Source organism: Berghia stephanieae, chromosome 10 (assembly GCF_034508935.2).
Source record: "Berghia stephanieae isolate SIO BIC M18660-M18661 chromosome 10, UCSD_Bste_1.3, whole genome shotgun sequence".
Taxonomy (NCBI): Eukaryota; Metazoa; Mollusca; class Gastropoda; order Nudibranchia; family Aeolidiidae; genus Berghia; species Berghia stephanieae.
In genome coordinates, this window is record NC_088369.1 from 37,885,038 (window position 1) to 37,903,049 (window position 18,012).

Sequence of the window (18,012 nt, forward strand, 5' to 3'; positions counted from 1 at the left end):
AGACAAAGATGGTACCGAATTTGTGGGTCGCCTACATAATGAAAAATTAAATAAAATTTGTAATTGGTTGTTTAATATTCTTTAAACAACTTATGACTAAAATAAAATAATATAAAAATAAATAAATAAAGGTATAACAGTAATGATGACGATTTCTTTTTAATCTTTGATTTCAATGGTTTTGCAGTGCTTGCGACACATTTTAGTCATATCAGCGCCAAGAAAATGGGATCCACAATAAAAAGTACCCAAGAACAAGTAATTTGTTTATTTGTTCTTAGCGATTTAAAAGCACGTATGGGTCAATTAAGCGCAGGAAAAGTAAGACGACAGGAACTTAGATTGTTTTTTTACAGCGCTATTCAACACAGACAAGTCATGCCAGTGCCAATAAAAGGAAGAAAATGGGATAGTAAAATACATTCTAGAATTACGATCAAAAGCACCTAGGAAAAAGTAAGACAAAGGGGAATTGGTTCAAATATGGAAATCAGTGTTGATTCCAAGACCATACCATCAATGTATTTAGTTTGAGATCACCTTAAAGTCTTATCCAGACACCAGCACAGGACCCTGCTAAGAGGAATACAGTTTGATGTTTACAAGATATGTTCGAAACAAAAAAAAATATAACTCAGTATATAACTGAGAGATCATATACAAGGGAAAAAAATACTTCCCCAAACTAACATTATGTTTTTGACTGTTTCCCATTCAACCAAGGACTCCTGCAAGGTCCAAGACAAAATCAAGTAATCCCATTCCAAGATAAAGGCAGAAAGCATCTCAGAAAACAGATAATATAGCAAGTTTTTATGGGTTTTATAGCACTTGCGACGCATTTAGGTCATTTCAGCGCCCGTAGAAAAAAGAAGAAAAAAATGGGATAGTCAAAAAAATTATAGATTTACAATTTTGAAAGCACACAAGAAAATGTAAAACAAAGGGGAATAATTTAAAAAGGGAATCGCCAAGAGGGAATATTTTCAAAAAATTATTCAAAACAAAAAATGTAACAGTGCAAAACAGAAAGTTGATTCATATGGGGAAAATAACATCTCCATCTCAGAAAATTACATTTGACTGCCCCCCCCCCCCCCCCCCCCCCCAAAGTCAAGGACAAAATCAAGTAATCTCATTCCAAGACAAAGAAAAGCCACATGGAAAAGGAATAAAGGGGGAAAAAAGACACTGCATCAGTAACCTCCAGGCCTATCACGAGAGCTCAAAAGACTCCAACCAAGTAATGATGATGATGATAATGATAATAATAATAATAATAATAATAATAATACTAACAGTGATAATAATAGTTTCAACTAAATTAAAAATGTAATTGAAAAGACATTGGTTCCTCCTCCTAACCTTCTATCATTTTGAAAATCCTACAACTTTTATAAACCATTTATGACTGAAAATTGCTTTCTTCCGAGAAAAAAAATAAATTATTTCTTTGTTATCAAATATTTATGATTTAAAAAGTAAAGGCACCTTAATGTTTCATTTTGGATATGTACACCGATGCTATAGAATGTTGTCGCCAACAAATTTGTTTCTGCCGTCAATGGCTTCTTCGGGGCGGTGAAAACTGAATAGGATACGTATAGATTTCTCTCTCACTCACTCACACACATATGTTGTTTGTTTGTTTTTATGGCGCTCACAACACAGGTCATATCAGCGCCAGTAAAAAGGAAGAAAACGGGATAGTAATAAGTTCTAGAATTACAATTAAAGCACATAAGAAAAGGTAAGACAAAGGGGAATTGGTTCAAATAGGAAACAGATGTCCATTCCAAGAGCACACCATCAAAGCACTTAGTTTGAGATCACCTTAAAGTCTCACCCAGACACCAGCACAAGATCCCACTAACAGGAACACACTCAAATGCTTACACATCATATGTTAAAAATAAAAAAATAACAATACATAACAGTGAGATGATTTACAAGGAAAAAAATATCATCTCCCAAAACAATAACTATACATTTTACTGTTTCCCTCCCGCCAAGGACTCTGGACAAAACTAAGTAATCTCATTCCAAGACAAAGATAGAAAGCGATTTGGAAAACAGATATAGGGGGATAGAAGACACTGTATGTACCTCCCTGCCCACTATGGGAGGTCAGGACCCCCCCCCCCCCAGGAAACATGTAATGAAATCTCAGGTGTGATTGAGTTCCTGGCCACAGGCAGTGACGGATATTGTAAGAATGTTAGAAGAAAAAGGAAGCCTAACATTGACTGGTACTGTATGAAATGAAATATGGCTCAATATGGCCTGCTGGAGGAATGAATGAAATGCTGTGAAGCGCATTGAGCATGGTTATTCAATGGAAATGCGCTATATAAATGTTCAAATATATATATTTTTTAAAACAAAAAAAATACAAACAAATAAAAAACAAGACTAAATGTGTAAAAATGTGTTTTTAATACATTCTATTAAATGAATGCATTTAGGAGATGGCGCTTAAGTAACTTTAAAACGATAAAAATTCATACAATCATGAATCAATAAAAATCAACAAAAATGATAAAAATTTGAAAGAAATCCTCCAGGTATGGGTCGTTTTAAAACCCAAAGGAATAAAAATGGAATGAAGTTTTGGAATGATTCTTTTCTTCTGTTGAAAAAATCAGCAGTCTGGATTCTCCACTACAAGCAAGTGAAGAGACAGTGTAAACCAGTCAACCCGAAATTCAATTCACTTAACAATCTACGTATTTCTGTTTTTTAGTTTTTAAGGGTTTTATGGCGCTTGCAACACATTTAGGTTATATCAGCGCCAGTAAAAAGGAAGAAAATGGGATAGTAAAAAGTTTTAGAATTACAAATAAAGCACCCAAGAAAAAGTAAGACATAGGGGAATTGGGAATAAATAGGGATCAGATGTAGATTCCAAGAGCACACTATCAAAGTACTTGGTTTGAGACCACCTATAAGTCTCATCCGGACACAAGCACAAAATCCAACAAAGAGGAATACACTCAAATGCTTACATTAAACATTAAAAATAAATATAATAATACATAACAGAGAGATGATTTACAAGGAAAAAAATATCATCTCCCAAAACAATAATTATGCATTTGACTGTTTCCCTCCCCGCCAGGACTCCGACGAGGGCCAGGAAAAAAACAAGTAATCCCATTCCAAGACAAAGACAGAAAGCATGTTGGATAACAGATATAAGGCGATAGAAGACAAAGTATGTACCTCCCTGCCCGCTATGGGAGGTCAGGATCCCCACCCAGAATCTACGTATTTCAATAGTCTTTCCAAACCATAAGGCAGAAGAAGCCGGAATTATCATAATCTCTTTAGCACATGGGTTTAAATTTTCAAAATGAAGGAACATTTTGCCGAATGCACATGTTATCATATATAAAGTAGAGCAATATGCATACTTTTTGATAAGAGGCAGGACATCGTTATAAAGGCACATGGAATACTAAAAATCTTCTGCTTTTCTTCCTTTATCATTACTTTCTGTCTCAAGGGACTTGTAATCTTTTCATTCTTCACAATTTGGGACAGATTTCTCTCTTTTAACCCTCTCCTTACCACCTACAGCAAAATCCTCGCATTTGTTAAGACACAATATACATTTATTTTATTCAGATTTATTTTGTACATCACTATGATCTTTGTTTAATTAATAAGAATATAAAGTTTTGTAGAGAATTTGTTTGTTTTATGATCGGTAAGGAGAGAGTTAAAATGGTTTTCAGAGTCAGGTCCTCATGAACAATAGAAGAAACCAAAAATCAGATGGGCATCATAGACGTTCTAAAAGTGAGAATATAAGAGTCATCTGTGCAGCACCCACCCATCTGGTAGGCTTTGTGAACAAATTTTGTGGAGGATATCCCTTTGGTCCTTTGGTCAGATGACCATAAAAAAAAATAGTGGAGGACATGAAATAGCGGAAATTTGAGGCCCCTGTTCGCTATAAACTGACAGTGGCAATAAAGCTGAATAGTGCTGCGAAGAACAGGGAACAATTCTTTTAGGTTCAGCTGAAGAATGGAGCTTTGTCAGGCTATCAGATTATTTGACAGTTTATTATCAACAACGACAAAGAAATTTTAAAAATAAAGGCAATTCAATCTATTTTCAGTTTATTGTTCCTTAACATTTAAGAAGTTATCGGTTCAACTGGTATTCACTATGTGATAATAACATTATGATTATATTTAATAAAAAATTTCGCACATGCATACAAATATCTCTTTCAGGAGATTTACACGCCTAACAAATCTAAACTTCTTAAATCTAAATATAGCATTCCAAAAAAATAAATAAATGTAAGTCTAGCATTCACCATTCATGAGTTACAAAAAACCCAATTGCGTTTCATAAAAATAAATTTATATACAAAGCTCTTTTAGAAATAAAAAGACATTCATACAATCATAATCATACAGGCATCATTTTGCGGGCACTTCCATACAAAAATATGCTTCCCCTTAAACACCATCTATGCCAAATTTTGATTCAAGTTGCATAAAAAATGTGTTTTAGAATTTCGAAGTGATACTAGGCTGCTAGAAGCTGTGGACTGTAAAAAGTAATAAACAAAAATGAATATAAAAACTTTTAAAAAAGAACAAAATACCAAACACGGAACGTTTCGGGCTCAAAACCCTTCTATAGCCAACAACAAAAAACAATAAAGACCTAAATACATTACTAAATTCCAGATAGATGTCTATCTGGAATTTACTAATGTATTTACGTCTTACTTGTGTTTTGTTATTGGCTGAAGAAGGGTGTTGAGCCCGAAACGTTCCGTGTTGGGTATTTTGTTCTTTTTTGAAGCTGTTCTATTCATTTTTGTTAAGTACTTTTTAGAATTTTACAGCAATTGCAACAACAACAAAAAAAAACAAACAAACAAAAAGCAAAGCAAAACAAAAACAAAAATATACCAACCCCAAATAACTATTTGTTGCAATCAATAATGACTCGTTTGTTTGGAGAATCCCATGTGCACCTATTTGCACTGAAATAAGTTCATGTCTGGAGATGGACACACCTTTAGAAAGAATAACTACACTATAACAAAGAAAGTATTGGACTGGAACCCTCAGGGCAGAAGATCAAGGGGAAGGCCATGGGGAACATGGAGAAGAATTAAAAAACTGATGTACAGAGAAAAGTTAAGATGTGGAACGAGTTAAAAAAGTTAGCTCGGGATGGAGAAGGATGGAAACTGTTTGTCTGTGGCCTATACCCTGACCCAGGGTGAAAAAGGCAATGATGATGATGATGTCCGGAGAAACCAATCCTCATGACATTTGTTGCCTTTTCACCAAAAAGTAGTCCTTCAAAGCCATTAGACCCATAGAGTCGAAGTTTATCCTGGTTTCTATAGCGTGAAACGTCCAATGACAAATGTTTGCTACCCTTTGGATAGGACACCAGTCTATCGCAAAGTACTATCCGCCTGATCTAACCAGACTCAGCTACCCAATCACTGCTGGGTGGCCAAGGGGGTCATGACTGCATCCAGGATCGATCTCAATTTCAGTCCCTTTGCTTGTGAAGCGAGCGCTCAACCAATTGAGCTATCGAGTTTGATTTCTACATTACTTGAGATTATTGTCAAGGCCAAGATTTGAAAACCAGTAAAAAAAAATATTAAAAAATTGGTACTTTACGGCATCTAACTGACATACATACATCCCCCATCATTAAAATTGTACCTTTATGGCAGTGACCAGTCTATTTATTATCAGATTGCAAAGTTTGTATGGAAAGTGCCATTCCTACACAATCATCCAATCCATTTGAACAACCAAACAAAAATATACAAACACTCGTATACAGAAAAAAGAGCTGCTCAGGAATGTATATATATCATAATACACAAAACAAAAAACAAAAACAAAAAAAGACAACAAACAATCTAAAAAAAAAAAAGACAAAAAAAACAAAACAAACAATACAGTATGTTAACCCCCATTGCCTAAAGACAGTTTTATGTCGTAGTATGAATCAGTGGCCAAAAATGATTTGAAAACTAAAATGGCCAGAATTGTCAAATTTTAGTCTTTGTCACTTTGAAATTTATAATGATGTTATGGGTTTAGAAAAAAAAAAACCATAACATCTGCCAGCCGGATATGACGTACCAACACTCAAAACTATGTGTAACCTTGAATGTTTATAGTCTGATTAATAGAATTTAGTGAGAAATATTCATAAAAACGACTGGCTAACAACAATTACAAAAAGCTGAGTGATGTCAATTTCGTTCCATCTATATTAATTCATTAAAAAAAAAAATATATAAACAAAATTTATTGACAATCAAAGTCAACTACTACTTGTTAAAGCATCAAATTCACCCCGCCATAGTACTGTCTCGAGACGGAAGGTCACAAAACATTCTTATATTTACAGCCATAACCTTTCTGATTTAATCTACTATCATTTCAAAATGCGTTTCACCAAGTAAAGCCACTCTGTCATGTACGATGTTCCTTGCGTAGGCTCGACACGTCATCATCAACAACACGCCGGGCACTGGGTTTTCAAACCTTAAAAAGACCAGAGGTGATCGGTACCCTTGCTGATTACGGAATGGAAAGTACTTGAAATGAAAGCCAAACTCTGGAGATATGGTCAAATCTCCCATATTCTCCCTTGTCGCCTCATTCTGTAAGAGGAGAAAGAAAAAAAAAAAAAAAAAAAAAAAAAAAAAAAAAAAAAAAAATCAAAATCATTATGGACATATGAATGAAATAATTTGGATATCCCGATAGCTCACTCACTTCATACCCGAAGGAACCGAGATCATCAATCTCAGCTGAAGTTGAGATTTTTTTCTGACACCCCCCCCCCTGTCCACCAGCAGTGATTGGGTAGTGGGATCCTGTTACATCTGGTGGAAAGTACTTAGCGATAAACTAGTAGCATATAAAAAGGGTAATAAGCAATGGCGATTGTCCTTTTCTCTCTATAGAAACTGGGATAATCTTCAGCTCCATGGGCCTAACGGCTCTGAAGGACAAAGAAAAATGAAATCATTTGGAGTCTCCATAGCGCAGAGGTAGAGCACTCGCCCAACCAGTGAAGGGATCGGTATTTATCCTCGATATAGAGTCAAGCTTTTCTCTCAACTTTCTGTCCACTGTGCAGTAACAATTGGGTAGCTGAGTCTCTTAGATCCTGTGGAAAGTACTTTGCAATAAACAAGCGCCATGTCAAAATGGGTGGCAGGCCTTCGCTTATGCGGCTATGTGGTCTTGTGGTATGACACCCACTTTCGGATCAGAAGGTCCTGGGCTCGAGCCTCGCTCGGCGCATAGTTGAGTCCTTGGAGAAGACTCTTTACTCACATTCTCTCACCGTACTCAGGTGTAAAACGAGTACCTGACAGTTAACAGCGTTGTCTCTGTCCGAAAAAATTGTAACATCGTCTAACAGGCATCCTGTCCTAAATGTTAAATGTTGCTGTTGGCCAGGGACCCCTTGTAAAGTGCTTTGAGCACATTTAGTGGAAATTGTGCTATATAAAAGCTCAATTAAAAAAACATGTTTTAATGCTTGCTTAACGCTACAGAAACACTGGCTGCACAGGTACTAAATATGACTGTGAATAAATGACTGCTTGCCATGTTCAAATTATAACACGGTCACCTTGTTGGGGTTTAAAAAATTTTAAATCATTGCTAAAAGGGATTTAATAATTCAACATGACACTTTTAGGTCATTTAAATACTATCCAAACAAAACAGAAAAAAAAAATGGGGGGAAGGGGAAATAATGAGATGATCAAAATAAAGACGGATCTAGAGTTACATCCTACATCCACATTAACACATGAGAAGGTCAAACAAGATGACCACATCCAATAGAGAGTAAGAGTCAATTTCAGGAGCAACCCTTCCCTTTTGTGTCATCAACAAGAAATGAACGCAATAGGTCATGTTATAAGGAAAGAGAGCCTCACCTATTACGAGTCAAGTTCTGTTTTGTTGTCATTTATTGACATTGACACCCATGTTGCATTACAATAACTTTTATTTGCTCCGATGGAGAATCCATCCTACCCAAAGATGGGTATAAGCTCAACTTAGGCAGCAAAACTCAAAATAGTGGAGAATTTCCAGCTGAGTATTAAAAAATATATAGTTATGCTGTTCTTTCATTCTAATGTCAACTTACATCTCCATCACATTTAACGTAAACGTTATAACGATGTTTTGACTGCCACACATCACTGATAACATCCGGGACTGTCTCATTTGTATATTCCTCAGGGTACCAATCAAAAACCTATTGAAAAAATCAAAGAAAACATTTGCTGAGTGTAAAAACCGAAATTCAAATAGTCATAATTATGCACGCAATTATACATATCCACACTTTATTTTATCTGATTTTAAAAAAATCTATACTCTTTCTATAAACTTCTCATTATAAAACTGAAACACTTTTTAAACTCAATAGCTGCTGGAAAGGAATTGGTCAGCTAACTCCATCAGGTGATGACCACCTAGGCTATTTTGCGTGCCATTGGCTTGTCACCTGAGTCTTTGGAAATAGCTCTTTACAACAGATTTGTCTCCATTGAACGATATTTCATTAAGCACTTTAACAGGCCGAATTTCTCGTCCTACATGTTTAGTGAAAGTGTTGGCTAGGGACGTCTTGTAAAAAGCTTTAAGCACATTAAATTAAATGGATATTACACTATGCAAAAGGAAACATGGCAGAGTGGATACGGTATTGCACTCCCACCTAAGAGCCTGGTCGTTGGCAAAAACCTTGAGCAAAAACTTGAGTCCTTGTTGCTTACTTTGTGGTGCTTACCATCCAACTGCTGCCTTGGTTAACTGTTTTAGCTCGAGACAGACCTCAAATAAAGATATTTCTGTCATCTGCATTTTTTGCGGCCGCAAATATCAGGGCAATCCGCAAATTTCCCAAAATTGGCAAATTGTGGCAAATTTTGGGAAAATTGGCAAATCGTGTGGCAAATTTTGGGGAAAACAAGAAGCCAAAACAAAATAACGAAAAAAAAAGTGCGAAACTTGAGAAATGTTGCAGTTTTGCCTGGGCCAAAACCAAGGGAAGCTACTCTCTACGGATAATGATCCTTTAAAATCTTTGTAACAACGCTATTGTGTAAATTAATCAATGTAGCCTCCTTAAATGTAATAAATTGTCTTATATATATTTTTTTTTCTGTATCGCGTGTTAATTTTTACTGAAACGCTTAGTTCTCCTCGGCAAATTTTTGAGCAAATTTTGGTCTTTTTGGGAATTTACTTGGCAAATTTTGGGGGTTTTTTGGGGCAAATTTTGGCAAATTTTAGGTCCCAATTTGGCAAAAAATGCAGATGACAGATATTTCCCTGAGAATTTATTATCAGTGATAATTTTAAAAGTTCACACTGATATTCTGTTTCAGTCATGGGATGCTTTCCAAGATGTTCAATGAAGATTTAATTTTATATCTCTTTCAACAAGGTGCATCCACCTTGTAGAGCTTGTAAAAGCGATTTGATTATGAAATTATCATTTCTAAAGAATAGAAAAGAATGACACTTTTGAGATCCTCGAAAAATTTTTAGGGGGCACTTATTTTGTACCTTCACATGGGTGCAAGCAACTGGACCTCAAAAAGCCTGCAAGTCTACTTATGACCAGACATATAATCTGAAAAAGCCTGCAAGATTCACGGACTTACCTCGTCATTTGAAGTCTTGTTCTCAAAACTTCTTCTCAGCATCTAGTCTTCATAATAGTAGTCCACAATTGTTGTATGTTTAATCCAAAGGTTGTAATGCAGTAATTTGTTAAGTTTCTTGTCACAAGTTGCACAAAAAAACCCCCAAAAACCTAAAAAAAACCCCCCCAAATCTATCAAATCCAAATCGCAAAAAAGCAGGCGATGTTTTTTTCGGTAATCCAATCGGCCTGCAGGCTGGCTGTAGCCAGCACTCTTGCACCCATGCATTCAAGGAGAAGATCTATTAATTTAGTAAAGCTATTTTAAAAAAGAAATGGGCTATTTTCCACTGCATGACGAAAGTACGTGCCTGCCCCCTCTTGCTCCATTCATGTTTTTGTAGTATTTCTCTTAAGTTGTATCTCTTTCAAAGTTGGAAAATTTATCGATCGAATATAATCAGAGCTGATGGTGTCAATAAAACGAAAAAGGAGGAACATTTTGAATAATTTCCTAAAAGCCCCATTTTTACTACATTAACCCCACCTATGGCGCAATTGAGATGATAAATCATCATTAATACTCTAGTTAACTTCTGAAGAGTGGGAAACTGCACCTGCATGTACTACCACACATGGTGTCTCTCACTGCTCATTGCCAATACATTGATGGTGGTGGTGGTGGTGGTGGTTAGGGTGGGGGTGTGAATATAATTTTGTAAAAAGGAAGAAATTACTACTTCGACTCCAAAATCCCACAGATCCGTAAAAAACAAAAACAAACATCAGCACTGCACAATGTAGTACGCAACAAATTCAACCTACAAACCTTATTCAATTTGAGTAAAACGCAGGGCTGTCCGTCGTCATAGCCATAATTCTGTTGTTTCACACAGTCCACTCCTAAATCTGCAATGTCAAAGGCACAGATCTTGTTGATCTCATCCCGCCTGCCCCCAAGTTCAGCACAGGCAGCAAAGTTATCACCGACTTGACGTTCATTTTCATAGTCTGAAATTTAAAAGCAGATAGAATTATATTAACAGATTAGTTATTGAGCTCCCTTTTGAATAGATGCTGGCCTATTGAAAAGTATTATTTGCCAATTCTATGACAGGTGGATGTAAGACCAGATATAAAACCCAACAAAAAAAAAAAAAACAACTGCCCCCCCCCCCATTGCTAACAAAAAAAAAAAACTTAACACAGCCTCTTTATGAGTCCAGTTCTCTATCAATTATACTATTGGATTCTCTAACTACAAACACCATTCAATTCTGAGTGTTTAATCAATACATGTCGATGATGTCACAGACTTCATCCAATCGTATGCTGTGGTTTGAAGGCGGTCAGAAAATACAGCAGTGTGAATCCGGGATGACCAAAGCCCTTTGGGACCGGCTGTTGTGACGAGGCTACCAGGCGAGTTCATGACTGTGTCATCCATCCCCCAATATCTGTTTTCCAACTTGTTTTCTGTCTTTGTAATGTGTTTGTTGGCCATGAGATTACTTGGGTTTTGTCCAGACCATGAAGGTGTCCTTGGCTCGGAAGAAAACAGTCAGATGTAAAGCTACAGTTTTGGGTGATTAAATTATTTTCCTTGTAAATCATCACAGCAGTTTTGAGTGTATTCCTCTTAGTATCATAAGCTACTTGTGTCTGAATGAGAGTTTTAGGTGATCTCAAACTAAGTACAGTGATAGCGTGCCTTTTGAATTTCATCTGCTCCCTATTTAAACCATTTCCCTGGGTCTAACTTCTTTCTTGTGTGAATTTAATTGTAAATCTAAAATGTTTTGACTTTCACAATTTCTTCCTTTTTTTTTTTACTGTTGCCATAATGACCTAGATGTGTTGCAAGCACCGTTAAATCCTTGAACAAACAATAAACAGCAATAAACATCCGTTTTCACTCACACTGAATGTAAGCTTCAATATGATCCAGATAGTGCATGTAGGTTGATCCGTCTCCTTTGACAAATCGAATCAATGTAGAGTCCAAGTATGGTTGCGGTCTGAAGGCCATGCCCGGCGTCTGTGGAATGAAATGAAGGAGAATTACATTGAATACACTTATGTCTATTCATTGTGTAAGTAATTGAAACAGTGATGTCTTTTATTTTGCATTGCGTTTATTTGTGACCCTTCGCCTCAAAACAGTATAAGTCGGGGTGGTTAAGACGTTGAAAATTGAATTCATAGCCAGAAATATCAGAATTGTGTTGAGTTTGTATGTTTTATTGAGGAGAATGGATACCATATTTTAGGGTGCTGATGCCAACAATTTATATTTTTGACCAGTTTTAACATTAAATTCACCTTTTAAGCATCTGGTTCGTTCCGACAAAAAACCGTTTTGAGACGAAGGGTCACATTTATTCTATAACAAGAATGGAGATTCCTCTGCACAGAAATCACGAAGGCTTCAGAGGCTGCAAAGTCAGTTGACTATGTCAAAAAAACAGCTTTAACTAAAGTTAGTCATTTTATGAGAGAAAAGCACCCCGAGTGCTATACAAATGTTATCCATTATTTTCACAAAGTTTATTTCTCTGAAGTTATACGGTGCGTGGGGATCCCCACAGATCAGTTGGTAGAGCATTTGACTCACAAGCAAAGAGATAAGATAAATCTCAGGTGAAGTCGAGATTTTTTTCTGACTCACTTCTTCCTGTCTACTCCGCAATGATTAGGAAGCTGGGTCTGTTAGATCTGGCAGTAAGTACTGTACATCCTGTCCAAAGGGTAGAGAGCAATTGTGTTTGTCCTGTTTCATGCTATAGAAACCAGGATTAACTCCCGACTTCATGGGCCGAATAGCTCTGAAGGACTGGTATGGGGCTTGCTTTGCAAAAATTCTTGTCTCAGAGTTTCGTTTAAGAAGCTAATTGGTGATTGCAACACCGTTGTTAATCTTATTTTAGTTGTAGAAGATCAACAACACATGGGACACTTTATTTGTCATTTAAGCGCCCCACAGAGGGAGGATGGCATAGCCGTAAGCTCAGTCTTCAAAACCTGCAGAACACCGGGTCTGACTCACACTCAGATCATCAAGGATGCTCTTTGCTAAAATTTTTTTAAAAGCCTGAAATTTTTTTCTTGTAAAGACCATATCGATGGCCCATTGACCTAACCTCTGAAATTGTAGAAGTAGTAGTAGTAGTAGTAGTAGTAGTAGTAGTAGTAGTAGTAGTAGTAGTAGTAGTAGTAGTATGCTTCGCAGTCCAAATGACGCTTGCTGAGAATTGTGTGATTCAGTCATTGTTGATGAGCTGCTCTCTCCATCCATGTTGTTAATTGTTTCCATTGGTCAAGTCCTGGACCAGAGTTTTGAGACTGTTAAGATCTTGTTGTGACTTTAGTACTGAGGGCACTGCAATATCACTTAGTTCTTCAGGGATTAATTCGGCCTCATCTGTATCCAGAAATTTCTGATATGTAGAGAGATCCTGGTTGCAAAGACGCTACTTCAGAGGTTAGATCAACGGGCCATCGATATATGAAAATACTCCATACAAAGCTTCTCTTCATCAATGGCATCACCCTTAAATCATAGAATAGGATACATAAATATCTATCTAGCTTCCCCTTAACTGTTGCCTTTTAGCACTCAATACTTTCATCTTTAAAATAAAAACTGACGCCAACACTGACTTATAACTCAAACTTTGCCAGAGCAAGACAGTGGTAAACAGAGTTAATTGCATGCCAAGAACTTATTCAGTGTTAGCTCAGTTCAATAAACAAAAAAAAACTTTTAAATCAAAATTTAACAACCTGTGGGCAAGTCTGGGAACTTAATCTCAGATTCTTCTAGAACTGGGCTCCCAAGGACCCTTCTTTTCCTCACGACCATCTTACCTGTAAAAGAGAACTGGCTCCCTGCAGTTCTGGAAAGTTCCAATCAATGGCCCAATACAAGAGAGCACAAAAGACTGCTGTGCCTCCAATTAGAACACCCAGAAAAATAAAGATGGCTCCAAATAGAAACCCTAAGGAGTAAAAAGAAAAAAAAAGAACACAAATCCATTGAGTATGAAATACTTCAAACATCTTGAAGTTAAATAAAACAAAACTAAAACCAAAATAAAAACAAAAAACAAAGTTCTAAACTTAATCAAAATGGCTCTTTACTGGCATCTCTTCTTACTTCTTTTTATACTAATTACTGAAGATCAATCCTTTTAATCGACGTGCTCAAACTCAAATTGCTTTACAAAGTGTCTCAAGCCAATGATTAACATTATTAAGACGAGAAAAGAAGATTACGAGGCACTGTTATAATTATAATTGCTTTTATCAAAAGACAACCGTATTACTGGACAGCGGCTCATTAATACTAGAATATGGTGGAAATATGTGAATAAAAGTAAAATGTCTTTTTCCATGCCTATGGCTTCACTTTGCCTATATCAGTCATTCCTACAGTAAAGATTGCAAGCCAAACTGTGGTATATACGACCCACCACCCAAAAATGGTATCATGCTGGGATGAAACTACCCTAAAAAGCGAATTATAAAAAGGATATATTGCAAGATGACCTGAGGAATCTAGAATCTTGGAGTGATACATGGCTACTCAAATTCCTCCCTGACAAGTGTAAATTCCTGCATGTGGGCAAAAGTGAACCAAGAGACAACGTTAAAATACATTTTGATGGGTACCTATTCTATTGAAATGGGTTAAAGAGGAAAAGGACATTGCTGTCACTATAGATGACAAATTAATTGAAACTGTTCATACAAAGACCAAGATTGGATGTGAGAAGACAGTTTTACTGTGAAAACAACGGGTATATAATATGGAACAGTTTATAAGATTCTGTTGTGAACGAAAAAACCCTAAATTAATAACTTCAAGAGCAGACTAGACAAATTTTGGTCTGATTGATCGAAATGTTTTGTACAATTATAAACGCAGTGTTATTATGCACCTCTGTAGACGGTGTATCTTAACGGATCGTTTTTATACACTTCCGTCACGCATGCGCATCCCACCCAATTTCATCAGCGATATTATGTTTCTGTATTTGGACATGGCGAAAGTTATTTTGTGACATCTGTAGGATGTTTTTATTAATAAATATATATAAAAATAATAATAATTTAAAAAATCGAAATATAAAACCAAAAAATAGCAGTTGCATTGAAGGTAAAATAATGTTTTAGAAAGACCTTATTAAATGTGATGAACAGTCAGGTGGCTCCGTAGCGCAGTGGACAAGCTGTCAGACTTCAACCTTGAACGTACTGGGTTCGATTCCCATTGTAGACGTATTTAAAAAAAAAAAGTCTACTTCTTGTTTTTTTTCTTTTTCAAAAACGTTTTACCATGTTTTAAAAAAAACTTTGATTTTAATTTTCTAAAATTATTTATTTATTTGAGATCAGTATTTGTGTGTCATGTTTCTTTTTACTTTTGATTTTGAAATTATTGTTATTATTCTTTAATTTATTATCATTGTATAAACGTACATCGGTCGTCACTAAGCAGCGTGTTAAACTACAATCTAAAACTACTATTTAAACCTCATGGACGTATGCAGCAACATTTTCATTAATTTACCATCACCGCCAACGGAGGTGCATAAAAACGGTGCGTTTTTGTACACCTGCAATGGAGGTGCATAAAAACGGTGCATTTTTGTACACCTCCAACGGAGGTGCATAAAAACGCTACCAATTATAAATGCACTTTAGATTGTAAACTTAAATCACAAAGAAGATGAAGAAATAGAGTCTGGAGAAGAGGACCTACAACAAGGACCTGTGCTGGAATCAATCCATAAGTATCCACAAGTAAAAGCGACATGGCCTTAATCTGATTATATAGATAACACACAGCTATGGTCTCATTGGTGTAAGTGTAATGGAAATATTCTCAACGCAAAATAGTGTCCATTTTAATAATGTTAAAACCAGGAGGGCTTCCGAAAGCTCCTATATCCCCAGTATTTTGTTTTTTTAAATAATGTTCTAGTAAGGGGTTTGGGAGGGCCTACTTTTTATTTTTAAAAAAAGTTTCCCCTCTCCTAAACCCCCTACTAGAACAAGAGTACTGGGGATGTGGGAGCTTTCGGAAGGCCTCCCCAATGTTAAAACTAGCCCGTTATTGCGTCCTACTGTCAGACTTGCATATATATATATATGTGTATGTCAGTCATAGTTCTATAATCTATTTTAGACTCGTGACTCATATTTCTGGTAGCTGACTGGGTCCAAGCGTAGCCATAGTAAACATAGTTATAGCCTGACACTAGAACCCTCTAGGACATACTTTTAAAAAAGTGATTCCATTGGTTGAACTATTGAATACAACTTACAGTTTATTTTCTTTAGCGGCCAAAGACGTGTCTTTTACTTTTGGTGAGTGTCAGGCTATAACAAGTTAACAAAGGCTACGGTCCAAGACCAAGTACCACCTATTCCAAACACTACTTACCCCAGTCTAGTATTGTCCTTCCCATAATGGTTCTGTATTCTGAATTAAAGATCCAGTTTTTTGTTTGAGTAAAACGATCTCCTAGAGTTTCCCTAGGCAATCCAGAACTTGCCAAAGTGCTTTGGTATTGCGAGCTTACACCCGTGTACGCGGAAATGCGAGAAGCTGAGGCCTGGGAAGCCATTTTCAACGGTTATTGTGGGCTTTCCCTATGAAACAATGGGTTATATCAATTACTTTAATATCAATACAACATTCAACAATTGTTCAATTTAGAAAAACGGCAATGATTGAACTACTTTGTCACAATATCAAGTTTTCGAGTTTCGATTTGGTCAACTTGAAAGCACAGGTGTTTTGAGTTGCTGATTTTGGTTGACACTTCCGTGTTGTGTGTTCACTAACGCTCTCTGGTGGACAGGTAAGTTGTGGAAGGGAGATTACTGCCAAACGCCAAAAACGGTTCATTTTAATAGATACCCTCCCTTGTATTTACTCAGTAACTCTATAATGCGAAAAAATGTAACCAGCGCTTGTATATACTCAGAAAATTAAGGTCTTTCAATGTGAACAGAAAGACCATGATACAAATCTACAAGTCATTAATATTGAGTATCGTTTTGTTTGGCATAACAACATGGTATGGAAGCTGTGGAACAAAAGAAAAATCCAAACTACATAGAACCCTCAGAGAGGCTTCAAAAATAATTAACACCGACCTTAGAAGCCTTGACACAACTCATATTAATGCAGTTGAGAAGAAAGCTTTTAACATTATCAACGAAAAGAGGTATCCGCTGAGTGAAAAATTCCAACTTCTGCGCTCCGGAAGACGGTATCTAGAAGCAAAATGTAGGACAAATCGACATAAGGCAACCTTCATTCCAACTGCCATAACATTAATTAACAAATTTTCTGTGGAAAAATGAGACAACCAATGAAAATAACGAGAAGCAGTGGCGTGAATCATCATCATCGACATTATCGCCGTCGTTATGATCATCATCATCATCATCATCATCATCATCATCATCATCATCATCATCATCATCATCATCATCATCATCATCACAATCATTGCCATCTTCTTCTTAATACCTATAAGACACTATATTTATAATATGGTTATCTGCTGTGTATCGTTCTATCTGTCTGTCTGTGTGTATGTAATGTATGTATGTATGTATGTATGTATGTATGTATGTATGTATGTATGTATGTATGTATGTATGTATGTATGTATGTATGTATGTATGTATGTATGTATGTATGTATGTATGTATGTATGTATGTATGTATGTAGTGTATGTATGTATGTATGTATGTATGTATGTATGTATATGTATGTATGTATGTATGTATGAATGTAGGCATGCATATACGATGGTATGCTGGTTTGTATGTATGTATGTATGTATGTATGTATGTATGTATGTATGTATGTATGTTAGCTATTGATATTATTAGAAACGGATGTAAACAAACACACTCAAGTTGTGAGATAGATATCAACACAGTAGAGACTGCCTATAAAGAAAAATGTCAACGAAACAATATAAACATTAGTGACACACCCTGGTCCGATGATGTCACTATCCCCCCTCCCGCATGGACACCATCAACAAGTGAGTTTACAATCGACGAACTCACAAGCTGTGTTAAAAAATTACCATATGAAAAGTCACCCGGGGCAGACGGTGTCACCTATAAATATATAAAACAAAATATAAACAAACTGGCACCAATTTTTACGGCCATCTTTAACACCTGTTTAAAATATCAAAAAGTCCCCCCAGACTGGAAACACAGTATCATAACACTAGTACCAAAAAAGAATGGAAACAAGGACAACGTCGACGACTGGCGACCTATCG

General features: G+C 36.2%; 1 protein-coding gene across 1 annotated transcript; it reads right to left on the reverse strand.

Moving 5' to 3' along the window:
- Positions 1-2,419: 2,419 nt before the first annotated feature.
- Positions 2,420-16,550, reverse strand: LOC144981080 (sodium/potassium-transporting ATPase subunit beta-like). Its single transcript, XM_078929199.1, has 6 exons — positions 16,139-16,550; positions 13,558-13,688; positions 11,611-11,728; positions 10,520-10,701; positions 8,182-8,292; positions 2,420-6,670 (listed from the first exon to the last, which is right to left on the reverse strand). The coding sequence occupies exons 1-6, from the start codon at positions 16,320-16,322 to the stop codon at positions 6,431-6,433; spliced, it is 966 nt and encodes a 321-aa protein (XP_078785325.1). The 5' UTR covers positions 16,323-16,550; the 3' UTR covers positions 2,420-6,430.
- Positions 16,551-18,012: the final 1,462 nt, after the last annotated feature.

What these genes read in the sequence shown, in the direction of transcription:
- LOC144981080 (XM_078929199.1), bottom strand. Translation starts at nt 16,322, where the DNA reads ATGGCTTCCCAGGCCTCAGCTTCTCGCATTTCCGCGTACACGGGTGTA. An exon ending in AAGGACAATACTAGACTGGG is followed by an intron (nt 13,689 to 16,138) that starts GTAAGTAGTGTT and finishes TTTACTCCTTAG; the next exon opens with GGTTTCTATTTGGAGCCATC. An exon ending in ACGTTAAATGTGATGGAGAT is followed by an intron (nt 6,671 to 8,181) that starts GTAAGTTGACAT and finishes CTCCTCTTACAG; the next exon opens with AATGAGGCGACAAGGGAGAA.